This window comes from Barbus barbus (genome assembly GCF_936440315.1).
Source record: "Barbus barbus genome assembly, chromosome: 7".
Taxonomy (NCBI): Eukaryota; Metazoa; Chordata; class Actinopteri; order Cypriniformes; family Cyprinidae; genus Barbus; species Barbus barbus.
The window spans coordinates 33,298,058-33,321,021 of record NC_136735.1 but is presented as its reverse complement, the minus strand read 5'-3'; the positions used below and the strand labels follow the sequence as shown (position 1 = coordinate 33,321,021).

Below are 22,964 nucleotides of genomic sequence, written 5' to 3'. Positions count from 1 at the left end.
TCAGAAACGAATGAGAAATTAGGAGTTGAAGGGTTACTATTATGAAAGTTTTTAGTTGAAGTTTAAAGGTGAAAATGGAAAGATTCTGGAAAGTGTCAATGGAAGTGAATTGCCTTAACAAGTAAAGATCTGTCACCCATATAAAAGGGTTGAAATTAAGGGAAAAGTAGCGATCTGAACTCAGAGGTCCACAGCGTACGTGTGGGAATATTTGGATGCAGTAGCTCACATAGATAATGGGGTTCAAGACTAAGAAAAGCCTTGAAGGTTAAAGGAGTATTTTGAACTGAATACATGATGAGATGGGCAACCACTGAGGGGTGATATGAATAGCGCTTTGTAATTGCGAAAACTCTATCAGCTAAATTGTGCATGTTTTTTTTAAACGTATTGTAATTTGGAAGTGTTTTGTGGCAAGGCAAATGAAAACAGAAAACGAATGTAACTGCAAATAAAGTAAATAAAGCAAAATAAATGTTTTATATTTTTCAGTGGTCTTTAAAAGTGAGAAAGTTGTCGAACCTAATGTCAAAAGGCATTGTGGTTTTGAATCGTTTCAATACTGATATCTAGTTTGAGGCCCTGAAATCTCTGTTGGAGGCATATGAACATGGAAATTGGTTTAGGATTATAAGCAATTCCAATAACCTCTTGATGAATCTAAAGATCAGCCAAGAAATGGCGAGTCAAATTAAATAATTTCACTGAAAGAATCTCTGTATAAACACAGGCCTAACTCGTGAAGCAAAGAAGATACATTCATACATTATGACAATACTGAAATCAGACAGAGCATGAGTCCATTGTAGGGCTAACCTGTTGTAGTTATGTATTAATTTGTGATTATGTTGAGTGATTTTGGTCTTGATTATGTCTGTTGAGCAGTTGGTGGAGCCTTTAACGCCAAGCGGAACTGCGCCCAACCAGGCACAGTTGCGTATACTGAAAGAGACAGAGCTTAAGAGGGTCAAGATCTTGGGAACAGGAGCCTTTGGCACTGTTTACAAGGTACTACATTAACGTTTATGATTTGTGTGTTTTATGTGTTTCCTCAACAATAAACTTTTTACAATTTAACATGTAATTGACTTCCGCTGCCATCTTCTTTATAAGGGAATCTGGGTTCCAGAAGGAGAAACTGTGAAGATTCCAGTGGCCATAAAGATACTCAATGAAAGCACAGGACCAAAAGCCAATGTAGAGTTTATGGATGTGAGTTATTTACAATTAATCCTTACTTTACTTTTTACCATCATTTGAAAAATAAGAATGCAAGGGAATGGATTTACTGAAAATGTCCTTTTCACCAACAGTGCAAATCAAATGACCGACACAATCATTTCTGGAAATTACATGCATTATTGTATATGTTTAAAGGTAGATGAATATAACTAACCAGCTTATGCTGCTATGCTGTTGATAGCTTAACATCATGCTAATGTTAAAGTTAGCCGTTTGTACTGAACACAATTTGAGCTGTTCACATGAATGACAAATTGTTACACTTATTTTCAGGCTTATTTTGAAATTGCTTTCTGCAATTGCATTATTGCATAAAGTACAATACTATGGTGGCTGAGAGAGCTCAACTCGCTGCAAATAGATAAAACGCCTGCAAATTAAGAAAACAACTTTCATAAATTTTACAATGCACATGCTGCAAATGCTCACAACCAAACAAAGAATTGCACTGCAAATAGAAAAAAACGCCTGCAAATTAAGAAAACAACTTTCGTCAATTTGACAACACACGCACTGCAAATGCTCGCAACACAATCAAAAAAAAGAAACGCACTGCAAATAAAATGTATTTGGTTGTGTTGTGAGCATTTGCAGTGCGTTTCTTTATTTGTTTGTGTTGTGAGTATTTGCACCACCTGCTGTCAAACCAATGAAGATGTTTTCTTGATTTGCTTGTGCTTTGTCTATTTGCATGTGTTTTCTGACGTTGCAGCGCATTGAGCTCTCTCGGCCACCGTACAATACAGTAAAAGTAAAAAGTGTGAGGTTCACTCTTAAAAATAAAGGTGCTTCTAAAGGTTCTTCAAGCGATGCTATAGAAGAACCATTTTTGGTTCCAAAAAGAACCATTCAGTCAAAGGTTCTTTAAAGAACCATCTCTTCCTTACCTTTTTATAATCTGAAGAACCTTCTTTTACCACAAAGAACCTTTTGTGAGACAGAAAGGTTCTTCAGATGTTAAAGGTTCTTTATGGAACCATTTAGACAAAACTGTTCTTCTATGGCATCGTGAAGCACCTTTATTAAAAGTGTTGGTAAAATTTTGAAAGAAGTCTCTTTCTGGATTTTTTTGATAAATAGACATTTCAAAAGAACAGCCTTATTGGAAAATTTCTGGGCCTCTCTTGTGGTTTTGGAGAGGTTTTAAATTATGGTTTCAATTTTGTTTCCCAATATGTATTGTGTTGTGTTTTGAGATACTTGACGATAAACCCTAGTTTGGCTCCAACCCTACAGTTTTGATGAAAACAGCATATTTACAGTCTTTTTTGTTTTTGTCTTCTAGGAGGCGCTGATCATGGCCAGCATGGAGCATCCTCATCTAGTGCGTCTTCTGGGGGTCTGCTTGAGTCCCACTATTCAGCTGGTAACTCAGCTCATGCCCCACGGCTGCCTGCTGGACTACGTACATGAACACCAGGAGAACATTGGTTCCCAGCTGCTGCTCAACTGGTGCGTGCAGATCGCAAAGGTAGGAGTTCCCATGAACAAGTGTTTTTTTGAGCATGTACTTTGAAAAACATTGTCTCAAATAATGAATCTCTCTATACCCTTTACAATGTTTGTTTTTGGGATATTTCAGAGTTCATAGTAAATGCAGTATATTTGATTCTTTGTGAGTTTTTATACTGAACGCACACATCTGCAGGCTGCTAAACCACTAAACACTAAGTTGCTTTAGCTCAGTGGGTACCACATCAAATAGAAGGATGCTCTTCGAAGTATTTCCAAGGAAGAAGCTCTGGTGTTTCATGCATCAAATGAGTGCAACTGCCCCCAACTGTGTTTAAAGAGAAAATCTTCTTTCTTCAGCTCTGTGATTGAAACATTATGTAATGTACTGGTCTATGAAAGGGTTCAGGAAAAATATTTTCTGTTTACCAATAGGCTTGCCATTTTCATACTCAGCATTGCATGATTCGGTATTTTATTCTACCTGTTGAGCTGTGGTGCTCAGATAGTCAGTGTTGAAGTTGAAGTTCAGTTGGTGTAATTTTCCAATCCAGTTTCTTACTTCTGTACTCATTCCCTGTCTTTCTAGAATAAGTCCTGTTTTCATCCACATGTACACTACCGTTCAAATTTTAATTTTTTTTTGGGGTGGGGGGGTTCTTTTTTTTAAGCAAGAATGCGTAAAATTGACCAGTGACAGACATTTATAATGTTACAAAAGGTTTTTTTTATGCAAAATCTTACTGACCTCAAACTTATGGATGGATGGATGGATGGATAGATAGATAGATTGCCCTTTGTGTTAGACAGACACAATCCACTTGCCCTCATTCAAGAATCACGATCACCGAGCAGTTTGAGATTGTTTACCAGCATGTCATCTCTCAGAGTAGCTATAGCGAGTTTAAGGTTGAATCTGTGTTTGATTTCTCACCTGCTGCTGTCCTCAGGATATTAATCCCTTCAATCGTCCATTAGAAAACCCTGCTGTGTTCACCCAGTGACCTGTGATTCCTGCCTACTCCATTTAGATCTTGGCGTTGTGTTCTTCTGTTGTACAGAACCTGCATGTAGTGCAAGGGCATGGGCTCCTCCTCCTGCTGTGTTCTTGGAAAAACTAGAGACTTATTTTATTGTGAGTGAATTTCCAGACCTGTTGCTTTCTCACGCCTAGACCTGGAGAACATGACAGCTAAGGTGAAGACAGAGTTAGATTTTGGCACCTGCTGCGTTGCAAGATATTTGATAGATATTGATATTTGAAAATAGTTGGATAACAGTATTTTTTGTTTCCGATTCTCACTTACTTCAGACCGATTCCTTTTTCATCTATACTAAAATGTCATCTTTTATAGCATTGCTTATTTACTTAGCATCTTTTGTCTGATTTGAGCATAAGTATTGGAACAGTTGCCTCACAGGTCTTTCTAAGTGATCAGCTGTGTCCTGTTGCATTAATTCTTCAGACATTAAAAGCAGGGAATGTGTCGTATCAGTTATATCCATTACTTCTGTATTCTGAATCTTGCATTTGATGATGACACACACAAACCAGGATGAGGGAGCTGGCTTTGAGAGAAAAGCAAACAATTTGGATGCTAAAAGAAAAGAGGAAGTCAATTAGAGCTATAGCAAAAACAAAGGGCATGGAGAAATCAAGAGTTTGGAAACCACCAGTGACACCAGATTAGAGATTGCAAAAAAAGCACAAAGGTGAGCCAGAAGAGTTTTGGAACTGTGTTTATGGACCGATCAGACAAAGATGAATCTTTATCTAAGTGATGGGAAAGCAAAAATGTCGAGAAAAAAAAGGGAACTGCAAAAGATCCCAAGCATACGGCCTCATCTGTAAAGCATGGTGGAGGTGGTGTCATGGCATGGGCATGCATGACTGTCTCTAGAACAGGCCCTCTCAACTTTACTGATGACTTAATGTATGATGACAGTAGCAGAATGAATTTGGAAGGGTACAAAACCATCTTGCCTACCAATATTCAAGAAAATGCCACCAGATTCATTGGGAAGTGCTTCATATTGCATCAGGACAATGACCCAAAACACCCTGCCAGTTCAGTCAAGGAATTTATAAGGGCAAAGAAATAGAAAGTCTTGGATTGCCCAAGTCAATCTCCAGATTTAAATCTGATTGAACATGAATTTCACCAGCTGAAGAGGAGAGTAAAGGCAGAAACTCCCCAAAACAAGCAACAATTGGAATTGGTTGCATTAAAGGCTGGGAAAAGCATTTCAAAAGATGAGACCAAGAGTCTGGTGATGTCTATGGGTCACAGACTCACTGCTGGGATTGTGCGCAAGGGATCTGCAACTAAATAATAGCTTTTAATCTTTTATATCTGCCTTATGTTCAGCTGTCCCAATACTTATGCTCACATCAATGAGTGGGATGAACTCTAAAAGTGCTGTTTTGGTAAGAGAAAAAAAATGGAATTTTGACTTTAATATTTCTTTAGTTCTTCTTATTCTATGCTTTATTTATCAAAATACTTTATTTTTTTAAATAGATCAATCTGAAAAGGAAACATATTTGGAATGATTATATAATCGTTTTGCATATATCTTGGCTAATTTAAAAATCATCACAGTTATGAATTTGATTTAGCATTGCAGGATGAATAAAAGAGTGTTGTAATATGGTTTCTAACATCGTCTGTCTCTCTATGGATAAAGTGTGTGGCTGTGGTAGATCCATTTGCATATTTCAAAGCTAAGTTGGCATCCAAAGTGATACCCTCTATCAGATGATGGGTGTCATTTGAATAATTCCCAGCATCTAGCACTTCTCTGCCAGGAAAAAAACAATGCCAAAATTAGAGATATATTGGAAAAGAGCAAGTTATCATCATTGCATCCATTTAGGCTATTAGCTAATCAAGTTCAGTTCTTATATCTTGTCCAGCCCCGTCATTGAAGATTTTCAGTTTTGGTATTGTTTATTGCAACGCTAAGAGGCGTAGTGTTTTCTTTCATGAAGTAATTTACTTTCATGTAGGATTGACATTACAAAGTTGTCTCTTTCATATCATAAAGAACAGTTTATCTAAAGATAAAAAATTACTGAAAATGTTCTCACATTCAGGCTATCGAAGATGCAGATGAGTTTGTTTCTTCATCAGAACAGATTTGAAGAAATGTAGCATTACATCACTTGCTAACCAATGTAGTGTACTCTGCGGTGAATGGGTGCCGTCAGAATCAGTCCAAACAGCTGATAAAAACATCACAATAATCCACAAGTAATCCACACATCTCCAGTCAATCAACTGATGTCTTGTGAAGTGAAAAGCTGCATATATGTCATAAAAAATACATCCCAGTGATGTGATGATAAATTTATCCAAATCTGTTCTGCTGAAAAAAAAAAAAAAAGATGCCTTTGAGAGTACATTTTCAGCAAATGTAATTTTTTTGGTCAACTATTCCTTTAAGACATGCACTAATGCATATGTTGTTTTCTCACTAGTGGTGCAGCAGGCCTCCCAACCCTTTTTTCAGCTTTTTCTGTCCTCAATTCAATTTAGAGATATTGTTTGTTAATAAGCCTTTCTGTTTGCATATTTATTTATTTCTTTTAAGTCACCTTTTTATGTTTATGCTGTTAAAAGCTGGCATTCATCTCTTTCCATCAACTCTCAAACAATCCCTAATCCAAGCTGAATAAGCGCTTTCATTCAGCCTGCAAAAACCCTCCAATTACCACAAGGTATCTGCCTCACTAATAGATGTGTGGAGTTTGGATTTGGGGGATTGAAAGTCTGATTGGATCATTCATTTCAAGATGGTTGACTATGAAAAGAGCTGAGGTGTCATCACAGATTAGGGTGAACTGGGCTAATTCAAGCCGCCTGCAGCTGATGGAACTTTGCGCTCATGAATGATTTAGTAATGTTTGCTTTTGAAGATGTGGGCAAAGGAAGAAATCTTGATCCAGTACTGAAATAATTCTAATATTTTTATGCGGATGTTTTTCCATTCACTCATCTGTCTCATAGGATTGCCTGGGCTTTAACCAACTGTGCTTTAGCCAGCTATAAATAGTTTTATGTGGACATCTTTCTTTCTGTCTGTCTTTCATAACACTTTGACTTTGAAATTTGTCCATTTTCACATTTTTCACAGATGTGGTTCAAAGCAGGGCATGTTTTCAGTCTAAAATTGAAATCTGATTGTAATATATTGCATGTACTGTCATTCAGTTTATGATAATACATTACATTTACATTAAATTTGTCTTTCATGTTCCAGTTTAAAGGAAAAAGGGTTGTGTAAAATATAACAGAATTTGTCATTTGAAAAATCAGTACAGATGCGACAAATGGAAGCATGTATCTGAATACATCATGCAGTGGTTTCTGCTTTAAATTATGTAAAATTAGTTTTGCGGAAACTTGCTGCTATTGCAATAATTCTGGTTCATTCTGAGGCTTCTGAGGACCCTCTCAGCCTTTCATCACAGAATATAACAATACAAAAGAATATATTGCTTGCCAAAAGTTTAGAATAATTAAGATTAATTTAATTTTTAAATTATTTATTTTTTTCTGTTTTTGCGAGACATCTCTTACATCGCCATGGTTGCATTTTTATAAGATGCATAAACATCAATCATGTTGGTAAAGTACTATTAAAACTTAAAACATGCATGCAGACATGGCGTGAAAGTTGATGTTGAATGAAGGTTGAAGTTGATTTTGTGTTGATGCTTGAAAACTGGATTGATCGTGTACGAAGCAAACAGCATCAAGTTCAGTCTTGAGTTTTCATAAATAACTAATTATGTTTACGCATCTTCTTTGGCCAGCTAGCTGCAAACTTTCATCGGTTTGAGGCTTAGCAGAAAAGGATTTTTATTTAATTTTTCTTTGTGCAGCGTGACGCAGTTAGTCATCATTGTCTTTGTTCCAGCAGTGTGTGATGGACACCGCTCCTGTGTATTTATCACAAATTATACCATGTTGTCTGATGAACCTCCTGTGCTGCCTACGCACTACAGCTTTTCAGACAGTATGTAGTCATGTTATCCTCCTCCTCCATAACACATCAAGGAAACTGACAACATTGTTGTGCTTGTAGATTTGCAATGCAGGGCTGAAGAGAGTTTGTAAGTGTGAATCCCTCTTGTAATGCAAGTACAGTGAATAAACTAGATTGCATCCAGATGTAAGAGGTCTGATCACATAGTCATGCATTAAAAGAATAGTTCAGCCAAAAAATAATTTTGCTGAATATTTACTCACCCTCAAGCCATCCAAGATTTAGATAAGTTTGTTTTTTTCATTGGAATAGATTTGGAGAAATTTAGCATTACATCACTTACTCGCCATTGGACCCTCTGGAGCAAATGGGTGCCGTCAGAATGAGAGTTCAAACAGCTGATAAAAAATCACAATAATCCACACAACTACTAATGTCTTGTGAAGCAAAAAGCTGCATGTGTGTAAGAAACAAATACTTCATTAAACCTAAATTCAACGGTTCAAGTCTATAATCCATAATTGTGCTTCCTCCAGTAACAAAATAAGGTATTATAAAATTATTTATTGCATTAGCTAATATGAACCAACAATGGGCAATATATATTTTATAGCATTTATTAATCTTTTTTTTTTTTTTTAATGATGAGATATTGTTCATTGTTAGTTCATGTTAACTAATGGAACCTTATTGTAAACTGTTACGGTTTACTGTATAGTATAGACATGTAACACTGACTGCTCTGATCACAATGGAGATGTATTAGTGAAATATGCCTGTGCTAGCATTGCAGCTCTGAGATATAAACCATACTGTACTACAAGCAGAAAGAAGACGGATTGGGATGTTGAGGTAGAGAAGCTAAAATTGATTGACAAACAGAAATTGTTCCTGTTGCTGAAGTAGTTACTTACAGATGTCTTGCTATATTTAAAGTGCAAGTTGTTATTGATCCAGTATTTCACTACTACATCTGCAATATTATTATCTCACTATAGACTTTATTTTTAACATGAAGTTACAATTGACAGTATTTCTACAGCATTTGTTATTCTCAGTTTATAGAAATTTCAGCATTTACTAATACATTTTTCAAGTCAGAAATTGTATCTGTTAAAATTAATTAATGCAATTAACTAACATTAATGAAGATTAATAAATGCTATAAGAAATACATTGTTTATTTATCTCTCACCGTTTACACTCGGATTGATGCACATAAGCAAACACACAGTGCTATTCTACACTTCTTTGCTACCTTACCTTATGATTTATTACTCTTTTATTTTTAATCCGTAAAATAGCGCGTGTTCCGTGGCACCTGACGGGACGCGCAGAGAGTTATTCAGGGGCAGGGGCTCAAATGTAAAAAAAAAAAAAAGGAGGGGCAATGTGAAAATAGAAATATATATATATATATATATAGGTCAAAAGTTTGGATACATTAATATTTAATATTTTTGCAATAAGTTACAAAATTTTAATATAGGCCTACTTTAAAATACATTTTATGCAATGCTTATTTATTAGCAATGTTGGAAACAAGTCATACTTTTTTCAGGATTCTTTGAATAAAAAGTTAAATAACAACAGCATTTATTTAAAATATAACTATTGTAACAATATACACTACCGTTCAAAAGCTTCCGGTCAGTACGTTTTTATTCAGCAAGGATTTGTTAAATTGATAGAAACTTGATGGTTTGAACATTCTTTTAAATTTCACAATATTACAGTTTTTCTGTATTTTTGATCAAATAAATGCAGGCTTGATGAGCATAAGACACTTTCATAATGCCGCATAATTATCAAAAATGGTAATATAATAAAGTCGTTTCATGTGACCATTTCAACAGTCTACACTTCACATAATAGGCCTGTAGGTGGCACTTGGGCTTCATTAACTATGAGAGTTTCATGAACAGTAAACGGTGTAGGATATCATACATAAATTTAAGTGATTTGAAGAGCCTACTGATTACCATTATTGCGACTTTTTTTTGTGCGGTGCTTTTGTAGTCATTCAGCATCTATTTTCTCGGCGATGTAGGCTAATTTGATTTATAAAATGATACAAACCGCAGATCCAGATCGCTCCACAAATAAGCTTGTCTGTCCCATGTCATTTTCTACCGATTTCTAAATAATAATGGAAAATGACTGCTCCGCTTCACATTATTGTACACTGAAATTTGAACTTGAGCCAGATCATGATTGGTTGGTGTATTATACATGACAAACCCCAGACAACAAACAGTGTCGGCCCAGATCTGGCCCGCATGGATTTCACATGGGCCAGATGTGGGCCGGATCTGGGCCAAAACTATGTTGCTGGGGGGCATTGATGAATTATGTAGCCTAATATTCTAAATGATATAAAATATGGATTTTTTTATTAAATCGACACACTAGCTTTGATTACTGATGAAAAAAAGTTTAAAATATTGTTTGGTTTATTTTTTTCCTTCAGTCGACCCACTCACTGAAAGAACCAAATGGCTTGAGAGGCTATGGTTTCTGAACAGACTGTGGAATATCAGTCAGCAAAACGCACGCAACGCCTCAGATTTGGCAGATATGTAAATACAAACAGGAATTTTCCAACTCTTGAGCGATTAGTTACCGTTTTGTACACATTGTCATGTTAATTAGAATTCAAATGCATTTTGAATGCATTTTACTGACCACAATATCCTTGATATTTGTCTGAAAGGGGAATTTTGAATAATTTTGAAAAAAGGGCAGGGGCTCGAACCCCCAAGAGTCCCTGCCCCTGAAGAACTCTCTGCATGTCCCGTCAGGTGCCATGGAACATGCGCTATTTTATGGATTAAAAATAAAAGAGAAATAAAATATAAGTTAAGGTAGTAAATAAGTGCAGAATAGCACTGTGTGTTTGCTTATGTGCATCAATCCGAGTGTAAATGGTGAGAGATGTTCAGGCAGGTGAAAAGCGTTTGGTTAATGGTGAATATTGACCTATTGTGCATCCTGTTCCCGAGCCCCGCCTTGATGTAATGATTGACAGCTAAGGGGCGTGCTTGGCTCGGAATGCATTTTCAAATCCACAATGACTTAAACTATATTCATTGCGGGGTATTTCATGAAAAGGCAATTGAAACGTCATATATGTAAGTGTCAATTTATTTAAGAAAAATAAAAGACATTTAAATCGCCTTGTTGCTACCCTTTTGCTGCACCTTTGGCTCAGAATGCATTTTGAAACTCTCATTGCATTTTACTACAATTATCCCGCGGTCTCACGATGAAAATGCAATCCCCTAAGTCTAAATGCATTTAGGAAAAACCTAGTAAAATCTAATCAATTTGGGTAATACATTTTCATTTTAAGTTTGCAACTTATAAAGCTTTAAAATATGTTTTTAATTTGCATATTAAAACTAGTGTAGAAAATGGCAAATTTAAATGATATAATTGAATTTTCATTTTCATTTTGCTCTAAATCCCATATGAATGGGAAAATGTAAATTTAAATAAAAAAATGCATTGCCATTTTACATATTGCATTGACATTTTGCATATTGCATTGCAAATTGAATTTAGCTACACATATGCTTCCATACTCAGCGAAACCTCGTAACTTCAGCCCGCCTCAGATTGACAGGCTGCGCACAGCCTGGAGACAGTTCTCCACTTTTTCGCAATGCAAGGGTAAATAAAAAAGCTGATGTTTGAATAGTAGAGCATTTTCTTTACTCAAACACTGTGTCTGTAAAGGCTAATGTTTTTGTGTGTTTGAAGAGCAGAGAACTGTATTTACCTTGGCATAGTTGAACAATAACAGTTCTGTACATGGAAATGACATACCGTGAGCCTCAAACACCATTGTTTCCTCTTTCTTATGTAAATCTCGTGCATGCAATAGACCACTGAAAATTGGCGAATCAGAACATAACACCGACTGTGACGTTACAGTCGGGATCACTAATATGTTCGCCCCCAACATTTGCATATACTTGCCCATGTTCTAGGCCAGCCGGACCTGCACAGCCAAATCATCAGAAGTTCTGCAGGTATTGTGAAGATACAAGCAAGGACAACAGCGAAAATGGCCGATCATGGAAATAAAGGTTATGTTCCAGGCTGTGCAGGGGATGTGAAGTGCAGGAATGGGTTGGCAAATAACGCGTTCTAATAAAATAACGCGAGCCACTAAAGGAACATGGTTAGCTCTTTGCTAGTGGTAGCCTGTTACATTTTAGTAGCTACATAAGATTTCACTTACCACATAAACAGAGTAAGGAGAGATGAGGATGATGGCCAATGATTTACAGATCCTGAGCACCACTGACAAGCATCTGATCTTGTAAAATGTGTGGTGAGTACTGCCGCTTACACAGAGTACGTGCGATCGCAAATCTCAAAAGTGAAAATAAAAAGCGATCGTGCATTTGAAAGCAGTCTCAATGCCCCGCATATAAATAGCAGCTCCCTGATGCCCACATTTTATATACAGCATAATTACCCAACGATATAACTGCGAGAGAAAGTATTGAAATATATATATTCCTCCCTGTGTTTCCTTCCTGCTGTGTGAGCTACTGAAATGAGCCGCACTGTGAAACAGCCAATCAGAGCAGAGCTATACATTATTATTTATGACTCTTCCAAATAAGGTAATAACAGACCATTTCATTCTAGGGACAAATCCTAGGGTTGTAAATGGACATGTGAATCCGTTTCTGGACATTTTTTGCCCTTACCTAAGCCACATGCCTTAGATATCAGAGAACAATTTAAAATATTGTATTAATGCATTCTATGGCACCTTTAATTATTGATTTTGTTTCCCTTTCTGGAATGTGAAAATAGTATACAGATTTTGAATGCATTGTTTGAATGCATATTTTAAAGAACAGACAGACATGCAAACAATGTTAAAAAAATTAATTTTCACCACAGGGGGTCTTTAATAAATTAAACCTTATAAAAAAAGTGTTACCATTATTGTTATGTTACCAACAGCCTTGCCCTCTGACCCATAATGCATCTTTCAGTGTATGTTTTTCGCTGTGTTCTTTCATTCAAACACTCTCCCGCCCTCGTCTTTTTAGAAGCAGCTTTCTCTCTCTGATTTTAATTAAGCCCCAATGGTCATGCACGTCTAATATTTGCTATTTCCCATGCCAGGGGTTAGAAAGTGTTGTAATAGGGTACTGCGGGAGCCTCTTCTCTTTTGTTTAGAGAAACTTTAACCTCTAGTTGCGCAGATGTAAAAACAAGAGAACAGAGGTTAGCTACTCGAATGCTCTGCCCTGCTTACATGCATGTCACGCCAACGCTTGGACCTGCTCCTCACACTAGCCTGCAAGAAGCCTGTAATACTAAATGCCGGTAGCTTTTGATGGGGTTTGCTCTTGCTTTAATCTGACTTCAGTCAAACTGAACACACAAAGAGCTGCTTCTCATTGCCTAGCCCATCTCTTTGGTGGAATAGAGAGCTTCTGTATGGAAAGAAACATTAGAGGCCGGCAGCAGTAAAGCTCGTCATTTGAATGCTAATTCCACTAGATCCAGCTTCCTTGATCCCAGAATGAAGATCATATTGGAAGATTCGAGATTGCAGAGTTGGATACCGTTCATGAGAACGTCCACCTCCTGTAGTGTTTCTACTGACAAAAGTATTTCGATATTTTTAGGAATGCTAATTCAACAGCTCTAAAAAGGCTTTTCATAGATCCTTCATTTCTTGTATGTTCTGTATCTTGAATAAATCGGCAAAAATGGGTATTTTACAAGAGAGTACAATATTTTTTTTTAATTAACTTGCTAATGGTTCCTTTGATTTCGAACTGTTGCCATGTTAAATTTCTGCATTTACATTAACTGTGAGATTCTAAGATTGTAAAATCTTGAAATCAACAATACAAATTTATTGAAAAACTGACCATTTTTGATAAAAATACAATTAAATAAATAAAAAATCACTCAATATGTGCATGCATTGTATTTTTGATACTCTGCAGTACTTTAATCTTTCAACATTAAATTTTTTTAATATTGCTGAATATATTTTATAAAAATATAGTAAAACATTAATATTATTAAAAATATTAATATAAATATTAAAATAATTGGATTCTATTTAAATATGTTGTAAAATATAATTATTCCTGGGATGCAAAGTGTGTGTTACATGATCTTTCAGAAATATTTTTAATATACTGATTTGCTGTTCAAGAAACATTTCCTATCACCAAGGCAGAAAGCAGTTGTGCTGCATAATATTTTTGTAGAATGTCTTTTTTTTTTTTTCGGGATTCTTTGATGAATAGAAAGTTTAAAAGTACACAGAACTGAAATTTTTGTGACATTAAAAATATCTTTATAGTCACTTTTGATCACTTTAATGTATGGATGCACAATTTTAGATTTTTGCCTATATCCGATATGCCGATATTTTTCCAATCATTTTGGCCGATACCGATACCAATATATTTCCTTTTTTGTTTGGAAACAACACCAAGTCTCTCCTGTGCAAAAATGATAAGCAAAATATTTTTAAATCAAACACTCATTTTAAGACATCAATTACTACTTTATTTAATCAGAAACACAGTCTAAATGTTACTTGTGTAGGTTATTTTACTTTTAATTGAATTAGAAGTAGGCCAACAGATCAAAACTCCATACCGAACGAGCATTAGGAACTGGGGGAGGTTGTCACTGCTGCCGCTGCACCTTCTATTACTGTTTACTCTATCACACAGAAATCAATTGTGCTTTCACAGATTAAATGCAGCGATCCAAAAGAGTGAATCTAATCATCATTCAGACAAAACTTTGCTTTAAGAATGACCACACTGCTGACGTGATCTAATCACTAGCACACCCTGAGCACATGCGAGTTAATGTATTCCTCTTATTGGCAAGACATATCGGCATAATTTTTCATATCGGGCCGATGCCGATATTTACATTTAAAGCCATTGTCGGCCGATTCCGATAATATCGTGCATCCCTAGTTTAATGCATCCTTGCTAAATAAATGAGTTGATTTCTTAAATAAATCTTACTGACCTCAAACTTTATTATGTTTTATTATCAAAGTTCGGGAGGAGCACGTCAGATACTTAATTAACACTAGAGGAATTCACTCAAGTTAATCAACGCATAGGTATAAATACAGCTGACTTACCTTTATCCATTGATGGCCAACTACGCATTACTATACTCACCAGATATGCATTACTATACTCCGGCTAACTATATGTAAGTGTGAACTCGTGAAAAAATGGTGGAGTACATTCAAGCAACAAACAAAACATCAAACTGTCAAACTGTATTAGAATGAATTTAGCCTCATCTTGACATGAGACTCTCATTGAAGATGCTACCAGGGCAGTTATTAAATTGAGGAAAAAGCAGCACAATAGGTTTTGAAGCAGATGTTATGTTATACATGGATATCTTAGGAAAGATATTCTATTATATAATGTGTGTCTTCTTATGTGTGCACTCTGCATGACTGTGTTTGAGAGAGGGAAAGAGTAAATGTGAGAGACTGTGTGTAGAAATTGTGCAGTGCGGCTCTCAAAGCAGTGTCTGTAGTGCCGTTGCGTGATGGATGGGTCAGTGTCTCTATCCATATCACAGAGAAAATGTATTTTAACACAATGTTTCTGACTCGGTTCTTGTCTGACTCATGCATTTTCACATAAATTCTCAGACAGCTGCATAAGTAGCTCTGAGCAGTGATAACTGTTGCCTCTGGAAGAAAAAGTCGCCAAATGACATCTCACAGAGATCCGTGAATTAGTCAAGGGGGTTGTCTGGGTTTAGCTGGCTTGAAATGCACCATTATGAGCATCATTTTTCATTGGTAGGACTTTTTTTTACTAATCAAAAAAAAAAAAGATGTTTTGCTTGTGACGATTTTTAGAGAGCTTTTAAAAGAATGAATTGCAGTCAACATAAGCATGTCAGGACATCAATGCATCTGCATAATGTGCTGAATAATATATTCATATTATAATTGCATATATTTTAATATGCTGTTTATTTTATTATTAGATTTCACAGACTTTTTTACCTCAATGTGGCAAATGTATATGTTAAATTAATATATTTTAGTTCAAAAATGTTCCCATTAATAACTCTGATTCAATGATTTATTTGCATGAATAATTTGCATCATCACTCAAAATGTTCACAGAAGTCTCTGTGTGGCATTTATTATGTATATTATAGTATATTATATGTGTCTGTGTGTGTGTATACATAACAGTAAAAAAACACTACTTTCAAAAGTTTAAGATCAATACAATCGTAAGTCTGCATTTATGTAACTGTTTTTAATTTAACTAATTTATCTAGATGCTTTATATAGATGCTTGCTGAAAAAAATAAATCATTTGCTGGCCTCACACTTTTAAAAAGTGTTGTACATATTGCTGTTGCATTGTTACATTGGTGCATATAAATGAAAATAAATAAAAATCATTCTTCCTTGCGCGCATTTAATTTAGTCTTTTTGTGTTTCTGGCAGCCCAACATTTCTCTTTTTTTTCATTCATTGACTTGTTGGCAGGATATCCATTTTGTCATTGTGTAATTGTGCTGAAAATTGGCAATTACACAGCAGAACTCAAACAAACACTTTTTAATGACTATTTGTACAGTGTGTTTCCAGTGGCCAGTATTCTTGCAGTTTCATTTCAACTTCATCTTGAATGCTCAATTCTTGTGTTGTTGTCCTTCAAAGAGCCGTCATGCGGCCATAGTCATTTCTATCATGGCTCTCTAGCATTTCCCAGAACAAGCCCACAGGTCCATTTCCTTGAACCTCGCTATCAGTGATTTTCTTCAAGCATTCAGCAGCTCCTCCAGCACAGCTCCCCTCTCCTCCCAAAGGCCAGGAAGTTGCATTTTAATTGAAGATTAACATAAAGCCATAAATCATAGGCAAACTTCTGTAGAGGCGCTAAGATCAGTATTAATGCACAGTGACCCAAAGCAGCAAAATGGAAGTGAACATGGATAAAGAGAAATAAGGAGATGCTATTCAATTTTACTCTCTATCTTTAGGAAGGGAATCTAATTTGACAGGCCCATATTTAAATCCCTGATGTATTTGTATAGTGGTGGTCTATGTGAGAGGTAGGGTGAAGTAGCTTTGCTGTAATCTGTTACAGTATTATTTGTTTTACTTGTTGCTGTGTGATATGAACCAGGACTGTGCCCTCTTTGTTTCCTCTTTGGCAGGGTATGATGTACCTGGAGGAGAGGCGGCTGGTGCACAGGGACCTCGCGGCCCGTAACGTCCTGGTGAAATCTCCAAACCACATTAAGATCACTGATTTTGGACTTGCTCGACTGCTGGAAACCGATGAAAAAGTGTACAGTGCAGATGGAGGCAAGGTCAGTGTTTGAAACATGATCCATATTTGTCTAATGAAATGCTTTGCATCAGAATGCACTACAAGGTAAAAGCAAATAAAAATCTAAATTGTTAATGCATGCTGCATTGATATGGAAATGCTCTTTGTATTACCTGTTTTTCTTACTCTAGATGCCCATTAAGTGGATGGCCCTTGAGTGCATTCACTACAGGAAGTTCACACATCAGAGTGATGTATGGAGCTATGGTGAGACACACAGTGAAGCAAATTTTTTTCTGATCAAATTCATAAAAATACTAGTATTCTATAAAATGTTACACTATTTTTATATATTTTATTTTATTCTATTTAATAGTAGTTAAATCTATAATTTATATATTTTTTATTTATTTGTATGCATATATATATATATATATATATATATATATATATATATATATATATATGTATGTAGTAATAATAATGTATAATTATATATAATTAATATTGAGAAATATTTGTACATTTATTTTATATTAATTATTTAATTTTTATATTATTTAATTTTTTATTTGTATTTATTTATTTATTTATTAATATCTATTTTTGGCGTTTTATGCATTTATTTGGATAGGACCGTAGTTAGACAGGAAGTGAAGTGGGAGAGAGGGGGGGGGGGGGGGGGTCGGGAAAGGTCTGCAACCTGGGACTCGAACTCAGGACACCAGAAGTGCAGCTGCGCTCAAGTCTCAAAGAATTCTATAAGCAAAATTAAGGATTAAACTCAAATTAGCATAGTTGGGAGTGTAAAACTGCAAAGAGCTGCTAAAAAACACAAAATTGGGATACTGTTTTCTACAAGGTAATGAAAGTTAAATGTAGGTGAAGACAGCACATTCTCTATAAGTTTCCCATCCACTCCTGTAGTTTCATTTCCATCATGCTAGCTAGCAGTGAGCTTTGGAGATGGACTATGTTTCACATTCATTCAGGAGTGACTATCTGGGAGCTGATGACGTTTGGAGGAAAGCCCTATGATGGGATTCCCACACGTGAGATTCCAGACATCTTGGAGAAGGGTGAGCGTTTGCCCCAGCCGCCCATCTGCACCATAGACGTCTACATGGTGATGGTCAAATGTAAGTCATATTCTGAAACTTTCTAAAGTTCAGATTGTATGCTTTCCTTTTTATTGACCAACGGTAGAGGAAATGTTTCAGAAACCTGTTAATATTTTTCACCTCCATTTGAAGGCACAGAAATACAATTATGCTTTGCCATTTTGCTAATGAGGTAAAATGTAAAAAGCGATAGCCAAATCTGGTACATTCGTCTTGTATTTGCTGTCACTTTTATATCCAGCTCTTTTTATGCACTCGCACTCTATATTTTTTGGCACAGTCAGTTCCACTAAGAAGTGAAAAGAGATGAATATTAGATCTGTTCGTCATAATCAGATTTGACTGGAAGCCGCCGTTTATGATTTGATTCAACATAACAATTATAACATCTCAGAGAGTGTAATATTCTTGCATGAAATCCACTTTTAGCGCTTTACTATGTGTCAGATCGGAGGGAAAATTAAATGGAATTCAGAAATTAGCATAAAGCAAATGCCAAACTCAATATATGCAAATATATAAAATGCATTATATAGAGAATTTATTTATGTAAATGTAAACACAATGAAACTACACTGACATACCTTCGGGTATATTTTACCTGAAAAGTTGAATTTCTGACACACTGTTGGCCTGTCTTCACCTCCAGGTTGGATGATTGATGCTGATAGTCGGCCTCGGTTTAAAGAACTCGCGGCAGAGTTCAGCCGCATGGCACGAGACCCTCAGAGATACCTCGTCATACAGGTGGGGGATTGCTTAACTTCTCTCTGCTTGGAATTTTTAAATGTTCCTGAAGTTCAGTGGATAATGCTATATGTCATCTCAGGGGGACGATCGCATGAAGCTGCCCAGCCCCAACCACAGTAAGTTCTTCCAGAGTCTTCTAGATGAGGAGGAGCTGGATGACCTGATGGATGCTGAGGAGTACTTGGTTCCTCATTCCTTAAATGCTCTTCCTACTTCCCATATTCCCCACCCACGTGTAGATTCAAATCAAGTAAGCACCATGGTATCACTTTTTATGTCACTTCACAGCAGGAATCAAAATACAAGCAATAAAATGTTTTTAATTTTATTTCATTGTTTTATTTTATTTTGCAAGTTTTCTGCCTTTTACTTAATACATTTATTCCTAGTACATTTATGGATATAATTACATAAAAATTGTAATTCTTCTTTAACATAACCATTGTTTCCAGGATTTACAGTAGTCCTAGATATTGTTTATCAGCATGGTTTCAAACCTTTTGATCTACTGTTTTTTTTATATATATATATATATATATAGTTTGTTTGTTCATCCATTCACCTATATTATGATGAATGCTTTACATTTATACTCCCATTCAAAAATTTGAGGTCAGAAAGATTTGTGGTTTTAAAGTTTTGGAAGAAGTCTATTTTAATATATTTTAAAATGTAATTTAATCCTATTATGCAAAGTCAAATTTTCTGCATCATTACTCCAGTTTTCAGTGTAACATTATCATTCAGAAATCATTATAAGTTTTTTTTTTAGGATTCTTTGATGGTTCAAACAAACAGCATTTATTTGAAATTGAAATATTTTGTAACAATATATTGTTTTTGTAACAATATCTTTCAGATTTTGCTTTTATTTTTGATCAATTTAATGCTGAATAAAAGTATTAATTTCTTTCCAGGATAATAAAAGTTCAATTGGAAATACCGAGGTCAAATTGTCACTGAACACTATATGGAGCACCGCTGCACTTTGCTTTTATTATTACTGTTTGAATAGACTCTCTCCATTGCCAAGTTGGTCACAGCCTTTCATAAGAACAGGCAAAATGACATTCACTTCCTGCCTCATACAATACCACTTTAAAATTGAGCTTTGATATAGCGTTGATATATCGATTTAGCGTGTAAAACAAGTGTGAAAAATCTCATATATACAGTATGATCAATACAATGGTGTCCAAAAGACCACATCGAGAATTATGAAAAGCAAAAAAAAAACATTAGGATGTTTTCACTAGTGGTCTCACACTTTTGGACCCCTCTGTATATGTATATATATATATTGTGTTTGTTCTGAATGTTTTTCCTGTGGACATCTCTAAAGCATATTTTAACTTATTTTACCTTAACTTATTCTTTTTTTTTTTACTTCTGTGATCAGAACCAGTTTGCATATCATGATGGAAGTTTGTGCCCTGAAGAAGTGATGGGATCCCGACTTCATGAGGCAGTTGCTACAGGAAGTGGCCCCTCTGTCCCGGCAGGTATACAACGATCAGGTCTGGACCCAGTAGATGATCTACACTGTAATGGAAGCTTAAAGAAACAGTCCACGGCTCATACAGTAGAGGACAGCAGCGGACAGCGTTACAGCGCAGATCCAACTGTCCTACTGGGAGAGAAAGAACAGAGGGAAGATACAGATGAGGATGGTTATATGTCCCCTATGAAGGACAAGGTTTCCACAAGTATGTTCTCAAATCATGTATTATAGAATTTATGAATAAGACCGTTATTATAAGATTGTTTACTCACCCTTGTGTCGTTCCAAACCTGTATGACTTTCTTTTATCTGTGAAACTTAGAATGAGATATTTTGAAGAATGTACTAGTAATTTTTAATGCATATATGATGAATGGTGAATGGGGAAGCTTTTAGTATTAATTTGATTGTCTGTTAATATTAATATTTACTTGAAACATGCTGTAAATTGTGTGTGTGTGTGTGTGTGTGTGTGTGTGTGTGTGTGTGTATATATATATATATATATATATATATATATATATATATATATATATATATATATATACTGTATATATATATATATATATATATGCATATACATATAATGCTTTATGCTTTATATTTTTTTTTTGTTTGCTGGGCTTACTACAAAGTTCCTTCCTACTAATTTAATTGTATCAAAGAACAAATCCATTCAGAAATTGTGGAATACAGCGCTTAAGTTGTATGAACCAAGTGTATTATTCCAATTTATTTGTATGATTTTTATGGGTTTCAGAGTGCTTTTTTTGCTTTTTGGAGCTGGATAGCCCAGGTCCTCAATCACTTTCATTATATTTAAGAAAAGTAGCCAAGACATCATTACACATTTGCTGCCTTATGTTTCAGAGAAGAAAGAAACTCCATTGAAAATTCATAATATGAGGATGAGTAAAGTATACTGTCTACAATGTTTTATCCGTGTCATTGTCTATCATCTTTGCAGATCATCTGAACCCCGTTGAGGAGAATCCTTTTGTAACAAGGCGTAAAAATAAAGACGTTCACGCACTGGACAACCTGGGTTACCACAGCACCCCTGATGGGAAGCCCAAGTGTGAAGACGAGTATATCAACGAGCCCCTTTACCTCAACACATTCAACAACACCAGCGGCATGAATCAGGAGATGTTAAGAAAAAATGGAGTCTCCATCCCATTGCAGGTGACCACAGCAGCCCACACTCAAGGCACCCATGTTCCCCACATCACACAAATGGGAAAACCCCATCATCCCAGCCACGGACCGCACGTTCATTTTGCCATACCGCCAGTTCAGCCGATACACCCTGGACCCATGAGCCCAAATGATCATCATACCCATTCAGTTCAGTCGGTTCATGATCACGGCAGCAAATCTGGGCCGCCAGCACCATTAGGCCAGATCTGTCTAGTGAGCCATCAAGTCCAACCAGGGCACCCAAGCAAATCTAATCGTTCGCCCCAACAGTTTCACTTGGCAAAGTCCGGTAAAGGTGGCACAATGGGCCTACCGGGTCATCCGGTGCAACAGGGCACCCAGATTGGGACCACATTAGTGGACAAGATGTACAAGAATAGCTTTGACAATCCTGAGTATTGGCAGCAAAGCCTTCCGCCCAAGGTTACCCCTCAAAACTCCCAAGACTCTTCGGTGATCTGCAATAACAAGTTCCTTTACAAGCAGAATGGCCGCATACAGCCTGCTGTTGCTGAAAACCCTGAATATCTGTCTGGTATGAAGCCAGGAACAGTCCTGCCTCCTCCTCCGTACCGGCAGAGGAACACTGTGGTCTAACGTCCAGGTCTCCATGCGCTGTAGAGCCTGGTTCTTCTACCAGCACCTTAAATGTTTTTCCTTGATCCTCTGGTGGTCAAAAATGGGACGAGAATCATTGAACTGAACTGTCATTATGTCACATAAAATATGACATAAAAACCATTGGGGAAAGGTCAACGCAACCCATACATACACAAAGACCTCGCCAATTGTCCAGGAACTTTTTTTTTCTCCTCTACAGGTATACAAGTCTCTCATATGGGATGGCACATAATCAGATGTACTAACATCATTCATTTAGTGAAATTACATATTGAGTACACTCTTAAAAATAGAAATTCCAAAGTTTCGCAGCAATGCCATTGAACTTGGGTGTCCAGTTCTGCTCCTTGAGGGCCAATACCTTGCAGAGATTAGCTCCAACACATTTCTAGTGAGTCTGAAGACCTTGATTACTGTGGTTCAGGTGAGTTTAATTAGGGTTGGAACTAAAATCCTGTAGAACAGTGGCCCTCCAGGAACAGTTTGGATGCCCCCACTATGGAACCTTTCAGTGAACAGTTCTTAAAAGTACCATTTTTCCTTAGTGTGAAGAACATTTTTCCACTATAACACCTTTTGTGCGATAGAAAGATTCCATGGATGTTAAAGGTTCTTCATGGATCCATAAATGCCAATGAGGTAATTATGTTATTGTTTATTTTTAAGAGTGTACAGTATGTGGTTCCAGCTGGGTGGTTCCACTTGAGTTTGAAACAGAACATGGATGTTTCAAATAAAAAATTT

General features: G+C 36.1%; 1 protein-coding gene across 1 annotated transcript in view; it reads left to right on the top strand.

The window, feature by feature from the left end:
* The window catches only part of LOC306872319 (receptor tyrosine-protein kinase erbB-4-like), a gene marked incomplete at both ends in the record, with an annotated part of 150,397 nt that extends 128,201 nt beyond the window's left edge, over positions 1–22,196 (top strand). Inside the window, 10 exons of the mRNA XM_079420820.1 lie at positions 886–1,008; positions 1,114–1,212; positions 2,528–2,713; positions 16,912–17,067; positions 17,219–17,294; positions 18,020–18,166; positions 18,798–18,895; positions 18,978–19,148; positions 20,298–20,604; positions 21,367–22,196. Of these exons, the coding sequence (XP_079276946.1) occupies positions 886–1,008; positions 1,114–1,212; positions 2,528–2,713; positions 16,912–17,067; positions 17,219–17,294; positions 18,020–18,166; positions 18,798–18,895; positions 18,978–19,148; positions 20,298–20,604; positions 21,367–22,196 (2,193 nt within the window). The remainder of the gene's footprint in view (positions 1–885; positions 1,009–1,113; positions 1,213–2,527; positions 2,714–16,911; positions 17,068–17,218; positions 17,295–18,019; positions 18,167–18,797; positions 18,896–18,977; positions 19,149–20,297; positions 20,605–21,366) is intronic.
* Positions 22,197–22,964: the final 768 nt, after the last annotated feature.